The sequence below is a fragment of the Poecile atricapillus genome, chromosome 35 (genome assembly GCF_030490865.1).
Source record: "Poecile atricapillus isolate bPoeAtr1 chromosome 35, bPoeAtr1.hap1, whole genome shotgun sequence".
In the NCBI taxonomy this organism is placed as follows: domain Eukaryota; kingdom Metazoa; phylum Chordata; class Aves; order Passeriformes; family Paridae; genus Poecile; species Poecile atricapillus.
The window spans coordinates 1,941,639-1,954,451 of record NC_081283.1 but is presented as its reverse complement, the minus strand read 5'-3'; the positions used below and the strand labels follow the sequence as shown (position 1 = coordinate 1,954,451).

Sequence of the window (12,813 nt, the reverse complement as noted above, 5' to 3'; positions counted from 1 at the left end):
TCCATCATCCATCCATCCATCATCCATCCATCATCCATCCATCCATCCATCCATCCATCATCCATCCATCCATCCATCCATCCATCATCCATCCATCATCCATCCATCCATCCATCCATCCATCCATCCATCCATCCATCATCCATCCATCATCCATCCATCCATCCATCCATCCATCCATCCATCCATCATCCATCCATCATCCATCCATCCATCCATCCATCCATCCATCATCCATCATCCATCCATCCATCATCCATCATCCATCATCCATCATCATCCATCCATCCATCCATCCATCATCCATCCATCCATCATCCATCCATCATCCATCCATCATCCATCCATCATCCATCCATCCATCATCCATCCATCCATCCATCATCCATCCATCCATCCATCCATCCATCCATCCATCCATCCATCATCCATCCATCATCCATCATCCATCCATCCATCATCCATCCATCCATCCATCCATCATCCATCCTTCCATCCATCATCCATCCATCCATCCATCATCCATCCATCATCCATCCATCCATCATCCATCATCCATCCATCCATCCATCATCCATCCATCATCCATCCATCCATCATCCATCCATCCATCATCCATCATCCATCATCCATCCATCATCCATCCATCCATCATCCATCCATCCATCATCCATCCATCCATCATCCATCCATCATCCATCCATCCATCATCCATCATCCATCCATCCATCCATCATCCATCCATCCATCCATCATCCATCCATCATCCATCCATCCATCATCCATCATCCATCCATCCATCATCCATCCATCCATCATCCATCCATCCATCCATCATCCATCCATCCATCATCCATCCATCATCCATCCATCATCCATCCATCCATCCATCATCCATCCATCATCCATCCATCCATCCATCCATCATCCATCCATCCGTCCGTCCGTCCGTCCATCCCTCCGTCCATGGTTCCAAACCAGCCTCCTGGGAATGGGGAATCACTCATTTGTGTTTGTTTCCATCGAAATGGATGTGCGTGAGGAAGGAGCACTCAGCAGCAGTGTCACCCCATCCTCAGCACCTCGGCACTCCTGGGCATGGGGAGTGAGGGAAGGAGATCTCTGGGAGTCCTGGGAGCAGCTGGAAAGGCGACATCGCTGTCCCAGATGTGTTTTGGGATTAGGATGCTGGATTAGGTTCACTGGTCTGAGCTCTTGGAGCCACTGGGACACCAGTGGGCACAGCTGTGGAGGTGCTCCTGCTTCAGATGGGGTGGAGCCTCTCTGGAAGGAAGCAGAGCTGGGCTGGGGTAGGTGAGGTGGAGGGATGGGAATGTGGGGGTGTCTGCAGAGGGGTCAGAGCTGTGGTGACACCAGGGATGGCAGCTGTGCCAGGAGCTCTGCTCTGGTCAGGCTGGAGCAAGGAACCACCTGTCCCCATGTCCCAGGATTCTGGGCCACAGGACATCCACCACGGGGCCCAGCAGAATTTCCTTGTCCCCTGTCCCAGCTCTCCCTCCCAGATTCCCACTTCATGCTGTGCTTGGCAGAACCGTCTCCTCCAGAGCAGTTTCTGGTTCGGCTCTGGGTTTGTTTATTCCTTAAGGCAAAATGATGCAACGGCCCCTCCGTGGGAGGGATGGGGGGCTGGGATGGGCTGGCTGGCTCCAGTCAATCAGCAGCCCTGGAAAATTACAGCAGGAGGACTCGGAGGCTGGAAGAAATCCGTCCTGATTGGCGTGTTCCGCTTGCCGCGTGCATCCCTGCTCGATCCACGTGGGCAGGTGACCGGAGCACGGACCCCTTGGATGCTCTTCCCTCTCCATCTTCTTCCTCTCTCTCCCCTGGGGCTGGTGAGGGGCCTGGTGCCAGGAGCAGGTGCTGTGCATGCACCTCGTGTCCCTCTGTGTGGAGGTCATGGATGTTGGAAGACTCTTGGGGTTGGTCCAGTCCCCCTGAGGACTCATCCCTGGAGGACACGGGACCCCCGCTGCCCCTGTGCCCCTCGGAACAGGCTTGGCAGGGACAGGACAGGGAGGTGGGAGCCTCTGTGAGACACAGACCAAAGCCTGGCATCTCCTCTCTCCTCAGCACCATGGGACTGAGTCTGTGCATTTCCATCACCACCACAGACCCCAAACTTTGGAATCTCTCAGTTCTTCACGAGCAGTTCCCTCCCCAGCTGATCTCTGCAGACCTGGAGGGGCTGCACCTTCCTGAGTGGCTCTGCCCACCTCCAGTTCCCACTTTGCACCCCTAGACACTGGAAAGGAGCCAGGGGGATGCTGTGCCCCCCAGGACACGGAGATTGGGGTGCCAGGGCACATCTGTGCCGTTGCCATGGGCCAGGGGATGAGTGGAGCCTCCCCCCTGCTCCTGCCCAGGCTCGTTCCCGTGGAGCCCGAGCTGTCAGCACGGCCCCCGCTATCTCCAGGATTGCCAGGCTGCCTTTTCTCACGCCACTCCAGCACCGGGGCTTCCAGCAGCCTCTCATCCCCCTTATCTCTCTGGCAGGGAGAGAATGACTTTTATTACTCTGCTTTAATCCGTGTTCGAGCCGGGCTGCGAGCGCAGCTCCTGCCGGGGCTCCGGAGCCCTTTGGTGCCGCGGTGTTTGCGTGGCACCGATGTTCTCCTGCCCGAGCCTCTTGGAATGCTGTCAGGCACGTGCCAGGTTTTCCTCTCTGGGGAATCCTTTGAAGTATTCCCTGGCTTTGCTCAGGTGGAAGCCGGTCCCTTCCTGTCCCCAGTGCTGCTCATTTGGTGTGAGTGGCTCCTGCCTGCTTCTTGCACAGTCGGTTTTTTGCTCCACGGAGCTTTCCTGAGAGGAAAACACTTGGACAAGAGTGTCCAACCTGTTGGAGATCAAAGATGAGGGGCTCTGAGGAAGGAATTTGCCGTGGCTCAGCTTTGGCCGGTGCCTGGCTGGTCCATCCTTTGATCTGAGCATTCAGGAGGCCTCAGATCCCTCATCTTGCTGTGCTGGATCTGCTGTTGGCACGGTCCTGATGAGTTCAGAAGTGACCCAGAGGCCCTCAGTGCTGCCATCCGTGTCCAAGTGGGACCATCCCACCCCTGCTCCTCCATCCTCTTCCCTCATTGTGTTCCCCCATCTGCGTCTCCCTGGGCTGTTGCCAAATCAACTGCAGGAGGAAGAATTGCTTTTCTTCTTTCCTTTTTTTTTTTTTTTTCTGAGTGGTTTTTCGAGGTTAAACATTCCTATCTAATTCAGCTCCTTGGGGTGTACCACAAGCTTGTCACATGTAATAAATTGGCTCATTTATTAGCGCCAACACGGTCAAAAGCAAACAAAGTGGCTTGTGGATTAATCCTGCCCTGTTTGGGATAAGTGGTTTGATCCAGGCTCTTTGCAGGGAATAATGGACACGGCAGAGCAGTTCTGACTGATGAATTGGGCTCTTCACTTCAGCCCCTCCATTCTTCTGGTTCATATATTGACGTTACTTAATTAACCCATAATTTGCAATTAAGGGGGGCCCACCCTCTGCAAAAATAAATCTGTGCAGTGGCACCCAGTAAGAAATTCTCCCTGGAATCATCTGCTGGGTGCCCTGGGGCTGGGGAAGAGGGGAAGCTCAGATCCCTGCTGGCTGTGACAGAGCCTGGGCGTGCAGATCCCATCACCACAGTGCCAGGCCAGCCTCACTGGGAGCGTACTGGGATGTGATGGAGAGCCAGGGGAGCGATCTGGCAGCTGGAGCCTGTCAGATTCCTCTTTCTCAGGCATCCCTTGAGCAGGAATGGGGGTCACTGGCCAGGATGGACACACTGGACAGGGAAGTTTTGGCTGGGATGTGTTGAGGATCCTGCTGGGTGTGCTTGGGAGGGTGGGTGTCACACACCCTGGGCTTTGTGGTGCCCTTCCCACAGCTCCATGTGCTTCCAGGGGCTTTTATCCCCTCCTGGGAGCCCAAGGGTCACGGTGGGATCACCACCAGTGTCCCTCAGAGGTGTCTGGAGCTGTGTGAGATGAGGATGTGCCGGCACACGGAGCTCTGTGTGTGATGTAACGCTCCTCTCCAAGGAGAGCTGGAGCTTATTTAGGGCAAACTCCTCTGCTGGAGTCTGGTGAAGGTGACTGGGCTAAAATGGGACCGTGCCTGGACACGGTGTGTGCTGTGCCCTTCTTGCTGCTCACTGGGGGCCTGGGGGGATCCACGGAGCTATTTCTGCCTCCCTGAGGGGAGTGTGAGGCATGAAGTGCCCCTGGAAAATGGGATTTTAGTGTTTTGGCTGGGCAGAGATGTGTTGGTAGCTCTGGTGAAACACTCTGTGTGTTCAGCCTTGAAAGGTGGATTTGGGGCAGGGAGAGGAGGAGACCCCATGGAGGGGGTCAGGATTTGCAGGGGCTGTGCCAGGGCTCTTTGTCACCCCTGCAGCCACCTCCAGCCCGGGGTGAAGCCGTGCTGGATGTTGCAGGAGCTTTTCCTGGGGTTTCAGGCTGTTAATGGATTTATGGTGTGTTTGTTGTTTGTCTCCATGCCTCACTTCTTTTCAGAGGAGCTTAAAAATAAAGCCTGGCTTCCTTTGTAATTTTTCCAGTTAATAATGGAGATTAAGTCTCCTTGTGCCGGGCTCGGAGGGGCCCCCCATGAACCTGCCTGTGCCACGGCCTCGGGACAAGGAGGGTGTTGGCACCCGGGGGGGTCACGGTCCCTGTGCTGACCCTTGTCCCCTTTGGTGCCCTGCAGGTCCCCAGAGCAAAGTGTCCCGCTGCCAACCCAACGAGCACAACTGCCTGGGCACCGAGCTCTGCATCCACATGAGCAAACTCTGCAATGGCCTCCACGACTGCTTCGACGGCTCCGACGAGGGGCCGCACTGCCGGGGTAGGTTTGGGGGGCACACGGTCCCAGGAAAGGGGGGGCTGCCCCATGGGATACTCCCCAACGGGTCCCTGAGGTCCCTGGTTTCTCCTGTGGAGTGTGAGCCCCACCACACTCAGCTCAGCACGGTCACAGATCCAGAGATTATCCAGAGCCGCTTGGAAGTGAAATGCCCATCATTCCTGAGCCTGCAGCCATGAAATAACTGCATTGTCTCCTGGGTTTAAAAGCTCCAGGCCTGGGGTTCTGGTCCAGATAAGAGATACTGCTGTGGTTTTTTCCTAATTTCCAGGAGCTTTGTCCCCCCTCCTGGCCTGTCCCCGTGGCTAATCCTGCTGGAAAACTCCCTAAACCAGCGTGCTGCTGTGCAGATTAATCTCTCAGAAACGTGTGTCCTGGGCTGACCCTGCATTTCAGAGCCTCTGTGCTCCCCAGCCCTTCCCTGCCTGGGGTGGGGGGCTCCTGTCCCGCTCCACCAAGACCCCTGGTCCCAAAGGGCTCCCTGCTGGGAACCAGCTCCTCTCTGCTGCTTGGATCCCACGGGAGCAGCCTGGGGCAGCTCCTGCAGCTGTGCCTGAGCTGAGAATGAATATTTCAGTGAGAGTTCTCATTACTTGAGTGGGATCTGATTTTTCACGGCCGGGCAGCACATGAGCCACGTGAGCTGTGTTGGGGCAGCTGCTCAGGGCTTTGGGCACCTGGTGCTCAGGGCTTTGGGCACCTGGTGCTCACAGGTTTGGGCACCTGGTGCTCAGGGCTTTGGGCACCTGGTGCTCACAGGTTTGGGCACGCTGGGGCTGCCAGCCCTCGGTGATGCTTGAGCCGGATGCCGAGTCCCCCCTGCCTGCGGCCGGTGCCGCCCCAGGGAGGCATTTCCTCATTTCCTCGCAGCTGCTTGCGAGTCCCAGCCTGCCACTGCCCCAGCTTTGGGCAGGTGAGCTGTCACCCCGAGCTGTCACACTGAAACATCACCCCAAACCATCACCTCAAGCTGTCACCCTGAGCCATCACCCCAAATCACCCCAACCCCTGTTCCCGCTCCAGCTGCTGGACCATTGCTGCCCCCATCCTGCTCCCCCAGGGATTTGGGGATGCTCTGCTGCCCTTGCAGACATCCTGGGGGTGCTAATGCCGGTGGAACCCCGGTGCTGAACCCCCACATTGGCCCCTCTGAGCACTCCAGGCTTGGACAGGAGGGGAGCTCTGGGCTCTCTAATGAATCCACATCCCTCAGGATGCCCTGGACCTGCATCCCCTCCCTGCACAAGGGATCCAAGGTCCAAGGGCTGCACAGAGTCAGCAGCACTGGGGATGGCAGGGGCTGCTCAGAGCCCCCTCCCTGGAGCAGCCGTGGATCCCACATGTCCCTCTGCTGAGGGGCTCAGTCCTTCTCTCCTCTCTGGAGAGGTGGGAGCAGCGTGAAATTTCCCAGCAAATCCTGGTGGGGTGTCTGGCAGTCCTGCTCACCCAACCCTTGGTCCTTGGTGTCCATCCTGTTCCTCCCTGGGTGACATCCTCTCTCTTCCATCTTCCCTGTCCCTGTAGAACAATTGGCCAACTGCTCTGCACTGGGCTGCCAGCACCACTGTGCACCGACCGTGTCCGGCCCCGTCTGCTACTGCAACCACTCCTTCCAGCTGGCCGAGGACCGGAGGAGCTGCAGAGGTGGGTCTGGGGTGGGCAGAGCCCCCACTCCACGCTGGGGACCGGGGCTCCTCGGGGATGTGGCCAATGGCACCGTCCTGCAGCAGCGCAGGGGCTTGGCTGCATGGGAAAGGGACTGGGCAGGCATGGGGCAGGTGGGATGGGATGGGATAATGGGATGGGATAATGGGATAATGGGATAATGGGATAATGGGATGGGATACTGGGATGGGATAATGGGATAATGGGATAATGGGATAATGGGATGGGATGGGATGGAATGGAATGGAATGGAATGGAATGGAATGGAATGGAATGGAATGGAATGGAATGGAATGGAATGGGATGGAATGGAATGGAATGGGATGGAATGGAATGGGATGGAATGGAATGGAATGGAATGGAATGGAATGGAATGGAATGGAATGGAATGGAATGGGATGGGACAGAATGGAATGGAATGGAATGGAATGGGATGGAATGGAATGGAATGGAATGGAATGAGATGGGATGGAATGGAATGGGATGGAATGGAATGGGATGGAATGGGATGGAATGGAATGGGACAGAATGGAATGGAATGGAATGGAATGGAATGGAATGGAATGGAATGGAATGGGATGGGATGGAATGGAATGGAATGGGATGGAATGGAATGGAATGGGATAGAATGGGATGGAATGGAATGGGATGGAATGGAATGGGATGGAATGGAATGGAATGGGATGGAATGGGATGGGATGGAATGGGATGGAATGGAATGGGATAGAATGGAATGGAATGGAATGGGACGGAATGGGATGGAATGGAATGGAATGGAATGGAATGGAATGGAATGGAATGGAATGGAATGGAAGGGGATAGAATGGGATGGAATGGGACAGAATGGGATGGGATTCCCTCTGCTGTGGATGTGGCTCCCAAAATCCTGAGTGAGGAATACTGGGAGCAAGGAAAAAGCTTTGTCTTTGTGTACAGAGTCAGGGGCTGGCACACGCTCCTGGCTCAGAGAGGATGGGGAAATAGGAGAGGGTCACGGTGAGGATTGATGGCATCGGTGTGATGGAAGCAAATCTGGAAGTGAGAGATTGTGATGGCTCCATCCCTTTCATGTGGTGGAAGGGACCATTCCCAGCTCTGGCGTGGAGCTCTGGGGGATGCATCGCTTTCATCTGCCAGAAGAAAGAGCAGCCGAGCCAGGGGCTTGGGAGCTGGAGATTAGAGGGATTTGGAGTGGGAATGGAGGTGCAGAGCTGGGGGGAGGCTCAGTGGCCAGGCAGGGGTTGTGCTGCTGCAGAGGCTGCCTGGTCATGGGGTGGCCTTGGAAGGGAGGGTCCCTTTGATTCCTTGGGAGGTCAGTATGAGAGTCCCTTCAATTCCTTTAGAGGCTGATGTGAGGGTCCCTTCAGTTCCTCTAGAGGCTGATGTGAGGGTCCCTTCAATTCCTCTAGAGGCTGATGTGAGGGTCCCTTCAGTTCCTCTAGAGGCTGATGTGAGGGTCCCTTTAATTCCTCTAGAGGCTGATGTGAGGGTCCCTTCAATTCCTCTAGAGGCTGATGTGAGGGTCCCTTTAATTCCTTTAGAGGCTGATGTGAGGGTCCCTTCAATTCCTCTAGAGGCTGATGTGAGGATCCCTTCAGTTCCTCTAGAGGCTGATGTGAGGGTCCCTTTCATTCCTTTAGAGGCTGATGTCAGGGTCCCTTCAATTCCTCTAGAGGCTGATGTGAGGGTCCCTTCAGTTCCTCTAGAGGCTGATGTGAGGGTCCCTTCAGTTCCTCTAGAGGCTGATGTGAGGGTCCCTTCAGTTCCTCTAGAGGCTGATGTGAGGGTCCCTTTGGCTCCTCAGAAAGTTGTGGGGTCCCTTGGATTCCTTGGCAGGCTGGTGTGAGGGTCCCTTTGGCTCAGGGATCATCCCCTCCTCTCCAGCTCCACCTTGGAGAAACTGGGGAGCTTCATTCCCTCTTCAGGCTGTGAAGGAGGGTTTTTTTCTGGTCCAAACCTTGGGGTTTTTCCTGTCTTTCCCAGATTTTGATGAATGCACCGTGTATGGGACCTGCAGCCAGACATGCACCAACACAGAGGGCTCCTACACGTGCAGCTGTGTCGAGGGGTATCTCCTGCAGCCAGACAACAGATCCTGCAAAGCCAAGAACGGTGAGAGCCTGGGCAGGGGGAGCGTGGTGCTTCGGGGCAGCTCTGCAGACCATGGTCCTGCTCTGGACTCTTCCCTGGGGTTACAGCCACGGGATTGAGGTGTGGCCTGACCCCCACTGTCCCCTCCTTGTCCCCAGAGCCCGTGGATCGCCCTCCTGTGCTGCTTATTGCCAACTCCCAGAACATCCTGGCCACGTACCTGAGCGGAGCCCCCGTGCCCAACATCACCCCCACCAGCGCCAAGCAGACCACGGCCATGGACTTCAACTACGTGGAGGACACGGTGTGCTGGGTCCACGTGGGTGACAGTGCCTCCCAGACCATCCTCAAGTGTGCCAAGATCCCCAACCTGAAGGGTTTTGTGGAGGAACGGTCCATCAACATCTCCCTGAGTCTGCACCGTGAGTGCCCGCTCCCCTCGGGACCCCCGTCCTGCTCCCCCATCCCCAATTCCTTGTGACTGCCCTGATGTCCCCAGGCCGTGGTGGGTGAAATTGGGAAGGAGGCAGCTTTCCACAGGTCATTGCCTTTTCTTTTATTATTATTATTAACAAGTTTAGTAGTTTTTTTGGTGTGCAGATATGAGGAGAAGGGATACAGGGAGGAGTGGAGCTGCTAGCTGTGCAGCAGGTTTTGGGATGCCTGTTCTTGCTTCCTTTGGTCCCACCCCAAAAAAATGACCGAGTCCCACCCCAAAAAGTGACCAAGAACAAGCTCCCAACCCAGAGATGTCTCTGTGGGTGCCACTTTGGCAGTTTCCTTCTGCTGGTTACAGCTCTGTGTCCTGTTTGGTGCCAGTTCTGCAGTCAGGATGGGAGGGAGAATTACTGCTGGGGATTTTGGTGCTCTCTGAGTCAGGCCCAAGAGGGGTCCCTGTGGGCTTCCAGCACCTTCTCTGCCTGTGCAGAGCAGTGGGGCTGGTGGGGTGATGGGGACAGTGGGTGGGTGCCACAGCTGAAGAGCTGGGATGTGGGACACAGTTCCTGTCACTGCTTTTATCCTTTGACCGAGCTGGTCAAGGTGGAATTGGTGGATCTGGGGTTTGCAGCGGGTCTCTGTCAGGTTTTTGCTTCAATGGTGTCATCCCCCCAGGGGTGTCTTTTGCCTCCTGAAATTGGGGAGGCTTCCAGGGGGGCCCTGAAATGGGAGGGACCCCCTTACCCCACCCTCTGTGCTGTTGGATGAGCAATGGCTCATCTCTGCAAAGGAGTGAAGGTCCTGGGTGGATCTCGGAGCTGAGAGCGATTCTCTGCTGGGGGCAGTGGGGTGTGAGCCGGGATCCTGGGGGTCCCGGGGGTCCCGGGGGTCCTGGGGGTCCCAGGGGTCCTGGGGGTCCTGGGGATCCTGGGAGTCCTGGGGGTCCCGGGGGTTCTGGGGGTCCTGGGGCTCCTGGGGGTCCTGGGGGTCCTGGGGGTCCCAGGGGTCCCGGGGTCTGTGTGGGGCTGGGCCAGGCGGGCTGCAGGCACTGCTGAGGGTGTGTGCACATGGTTAATTTAAGCTCACCCTGTGTATTTTTAGGGCAGGGTGTATTTTTAGGGAGAGGCCTCACCCTTTGCTCTCACAGGCGATATCGGAGTCGGGCAGGACAAGGGCTTGGCCTCCCACTCCTCTCTCTGGATTTAGGGGGTCTCTGGGGTTTAGGGGGTCTCTGGGATTTAGGGGTCTCTGGGATTTAGGGGTCTCTGGGATTTAGGGGGTCTCTGGGATTTAGGGGGTCTCTGGGGTTTAGGGGTCCCTGGGATTTAGGAGTCTCTGGGATTTAGGGGGTCTCTGGGATTTACAGGGTCTTTGGGGTTTAGAGGTCTCTGGGATTTAGGGAGACCCTGGGATTTAGGGGTCTCTGAGATTTAGGGGTCTCTGGGATTTAGGGGGTCTCTGGGATTTACAGGGTCTCTGGGGTTTAGGGGGTCTCTGGGATTTAGGGGGTCTCTGGGATTTACAGGGTCTCTGGGGTTTAGGGGTCTCTGGGATTTAGGGGGTCTCTGGGATTTAGGAGGTCTCTGGGATTTACAGGGTCTTTGGGGTTTAGAGGTCTCCGGGATTTAGGGGTCTCTGGGATTTAGGGGTCTCTGGGATTTAGGGGGTCTCTGTTTCCTGTGCCTCTCTCCGAAGGCTCCCTCAGAGCCAGGCTGGATCATCAGCACAAAGGAAGTGGAGGAGTGAATTCCCCCAGCTCTGAGTCGGGTGCTGGGGGTCGGGATGAAGAGATAATGTCACTCTCCAGCAGGACACTGGCGAGACCCACGAATCCAATTAGTGCTTCCCCTCTTTATTTGCTTCTTTCTGGCATTATCTTCCCCCAGCAGGAACGGGGCCTCCCTGGGGCATCTGATGGGGGGAGATTGATGCTGAGGGGCTGGAAATCAGCAGCTCCAGCTCCCAGGGAAGACCTGGGATGCTCGGTGCCACAGCCTGGCTCCCCTGCCTCCCTGTCCTGCTCGGCTCCTGCAGAGATTACTGCCACTTGTGATGTGGGAGATGTGTTAAATGATGGCTGTTAACAGCCCTTGGCACGACCCGCTGTCCTCAGAGCTTTGCTGTTCCCCTGGTCCTTACACTCCCAAAGCTTTTTGCTCTCCGCAGGCTCGGGAGCTGCGGCGCTTCCTGCAGCGCCGCCCCCTCGGCTCCCACCTCGCTGCCCGTGGATATTTGTCACAGGCACTGATTTTCTCAGTTGATCTGAGCTGGCTGGTTCCCTACCCCCAGGTCTTCTTCCGGGGACACACTAAAAATCAAAGGCTGGTGAAGCTTTCCATCCATTTCTCTTACAAAAATTCCTGCTTCGTGTTGGAATTGAATAATTTCTCTCTGCCATCGGTCAGAGTGGGCAGGGGGGCTCTGGGGATGTGTGGGGCTTGGTGCCAGGACAGGTGGGATGATGTGGTCCCTCACTGGGCAGGGGTCCAGCCTGTCCCCATCTCCACAGGCACCTTGGAAGTGGCACCGTCCTGCCAGCCCCGGGAGCCCGGTGTCCCTCGGTGCTCACCCCCGTGATGAGGATGAGGCACCAGCGATGGCACGGGAAGGGCTCGTCCTTCCTGCCAGCACTGAATTGTAACAAGAGGAGCTTGTCTTATCCTTCCTCCCATCCCGCTGTCCCTCTCCTCCGCTCCCTGTGACAATCCCGCAGTGTTCCTGGCCGGGAGGATCCTGGCAGGCATCGAGCTCAAGGATGGAGGCACGTGCCTGTGCTCAGGGGGCTCAGGGTGAGCCCCTCATCATCCCTGAGCCCCTCTGTGGGGCAGGGGACAGCTGGGGGGTGGGGCAGGGCTGTCACAGCTCCCCTTGGACCGTCTGTGCTGCGTGGCAGATCCTTGACCTCCGGGGACTTTGTGATCCCGTGGGTTTTCTCAAGCAGATTCCAGCCTCCACGTGTTTCCCCAGACAATGTCCTTGTTTGTTTGGAGTTGGGCTTCCAAGGAATTTCAGAGCCAAACAGAGCACTAAAAAATAATAATTAAAATCTGTTGCTGGGCTCTTGTGCTGCTGCTTCCCGTGTCCCAGCCAGAGCCCTCTGCTCCCCCAGCTCTCCCAGCTTATCCTGCTGGCCTTGTCCCCCCATCCTGGGGCCGTTGGTCAGGGATCACATCCTTGAGCAATCCTCATTGCTCAGCCACGGTCCCGGGGCTGGGACACCGAAGGAAGCAGCTGTGGTGGGGGATTTGTGCCTCCTTCCATCAGATTCGTGTCCCAGTCCCCTAGAGGTGACACCAGGAGGTGGGAACAGCTCCCGGGAGCGTGCACGGAGGCCAGGACCATCCTCTGGAGGCCACCTTTAGCTGGCAGCAGCCCAAGGCTGTGCCGGTCAGCCCTGGCAGCACAGCGGCGATGACAGCGGTGTTAAATCCCCGTCTCCGGTGCGCTGTGATCGGGTGACACTCGGCTTCCAGGGGAACGCAGGAGTCCTTTGCTTGGACTGTGGAAAAATACTGGGGAATGTGTCAGGAGCCAGGGCACTGGGCTTCCCTGTGGCTCTTGGGGTGGCTCCCCTCTCCCTTCCCCTCCCCTCTCCTCCCCTCCTCAAGCTCTTTCGCTTTCTTTTTCCCCTTTTCCGTGGTTTTTTGCATGGTCAGAACTGGGAACTTGGTGATGCCAGGGAATGCATTTATTGCACTGGCAGGTGCCTGGAGCCAGCACTGCTTCATTCCAGTCCCAACACTGCTCCATCC

General features: G+C 56.6%; 1 protein-coding gene across 3 annotated transcripts in view; it reads left to right on the top strand.

The window, feature by feature from the left end:
* Window positions 1-12,813, top strand: part of LRP1 (LDL receptor related protein 1) — a 90,823-nt gene that overhangs the window by 17,031 nt on the left and 60,979 nt on the right. For all 3 annotated transcript variants that reach the window (XR_009280200.1, XM_058860999.1, XM_058860998.1), the window contains exons 3-6: window positions 4,712-4,849; window positions 6,392-6,511; window positions 8,516-8,644; window positions 8,782-9,045. Coding sequence is in view for 2 of the 3 variants with exons in the window: in XM_058860999.1 (XP_058716982.1) it covers window positions 4,712-4,849; window positions 6,392-6,511; window positions 8,516-8,644; window positions 8,782-9,045 (651 nt within the window). In the remaining variant the exon portion in view is untranslated. The remainder of the gene's footprint in view (window positions 1-4,711; window positions 4,850-6,391; window positions 6,512-8,515; window positions 8,645-8,781; window positions 9,046-12,813) is intronic.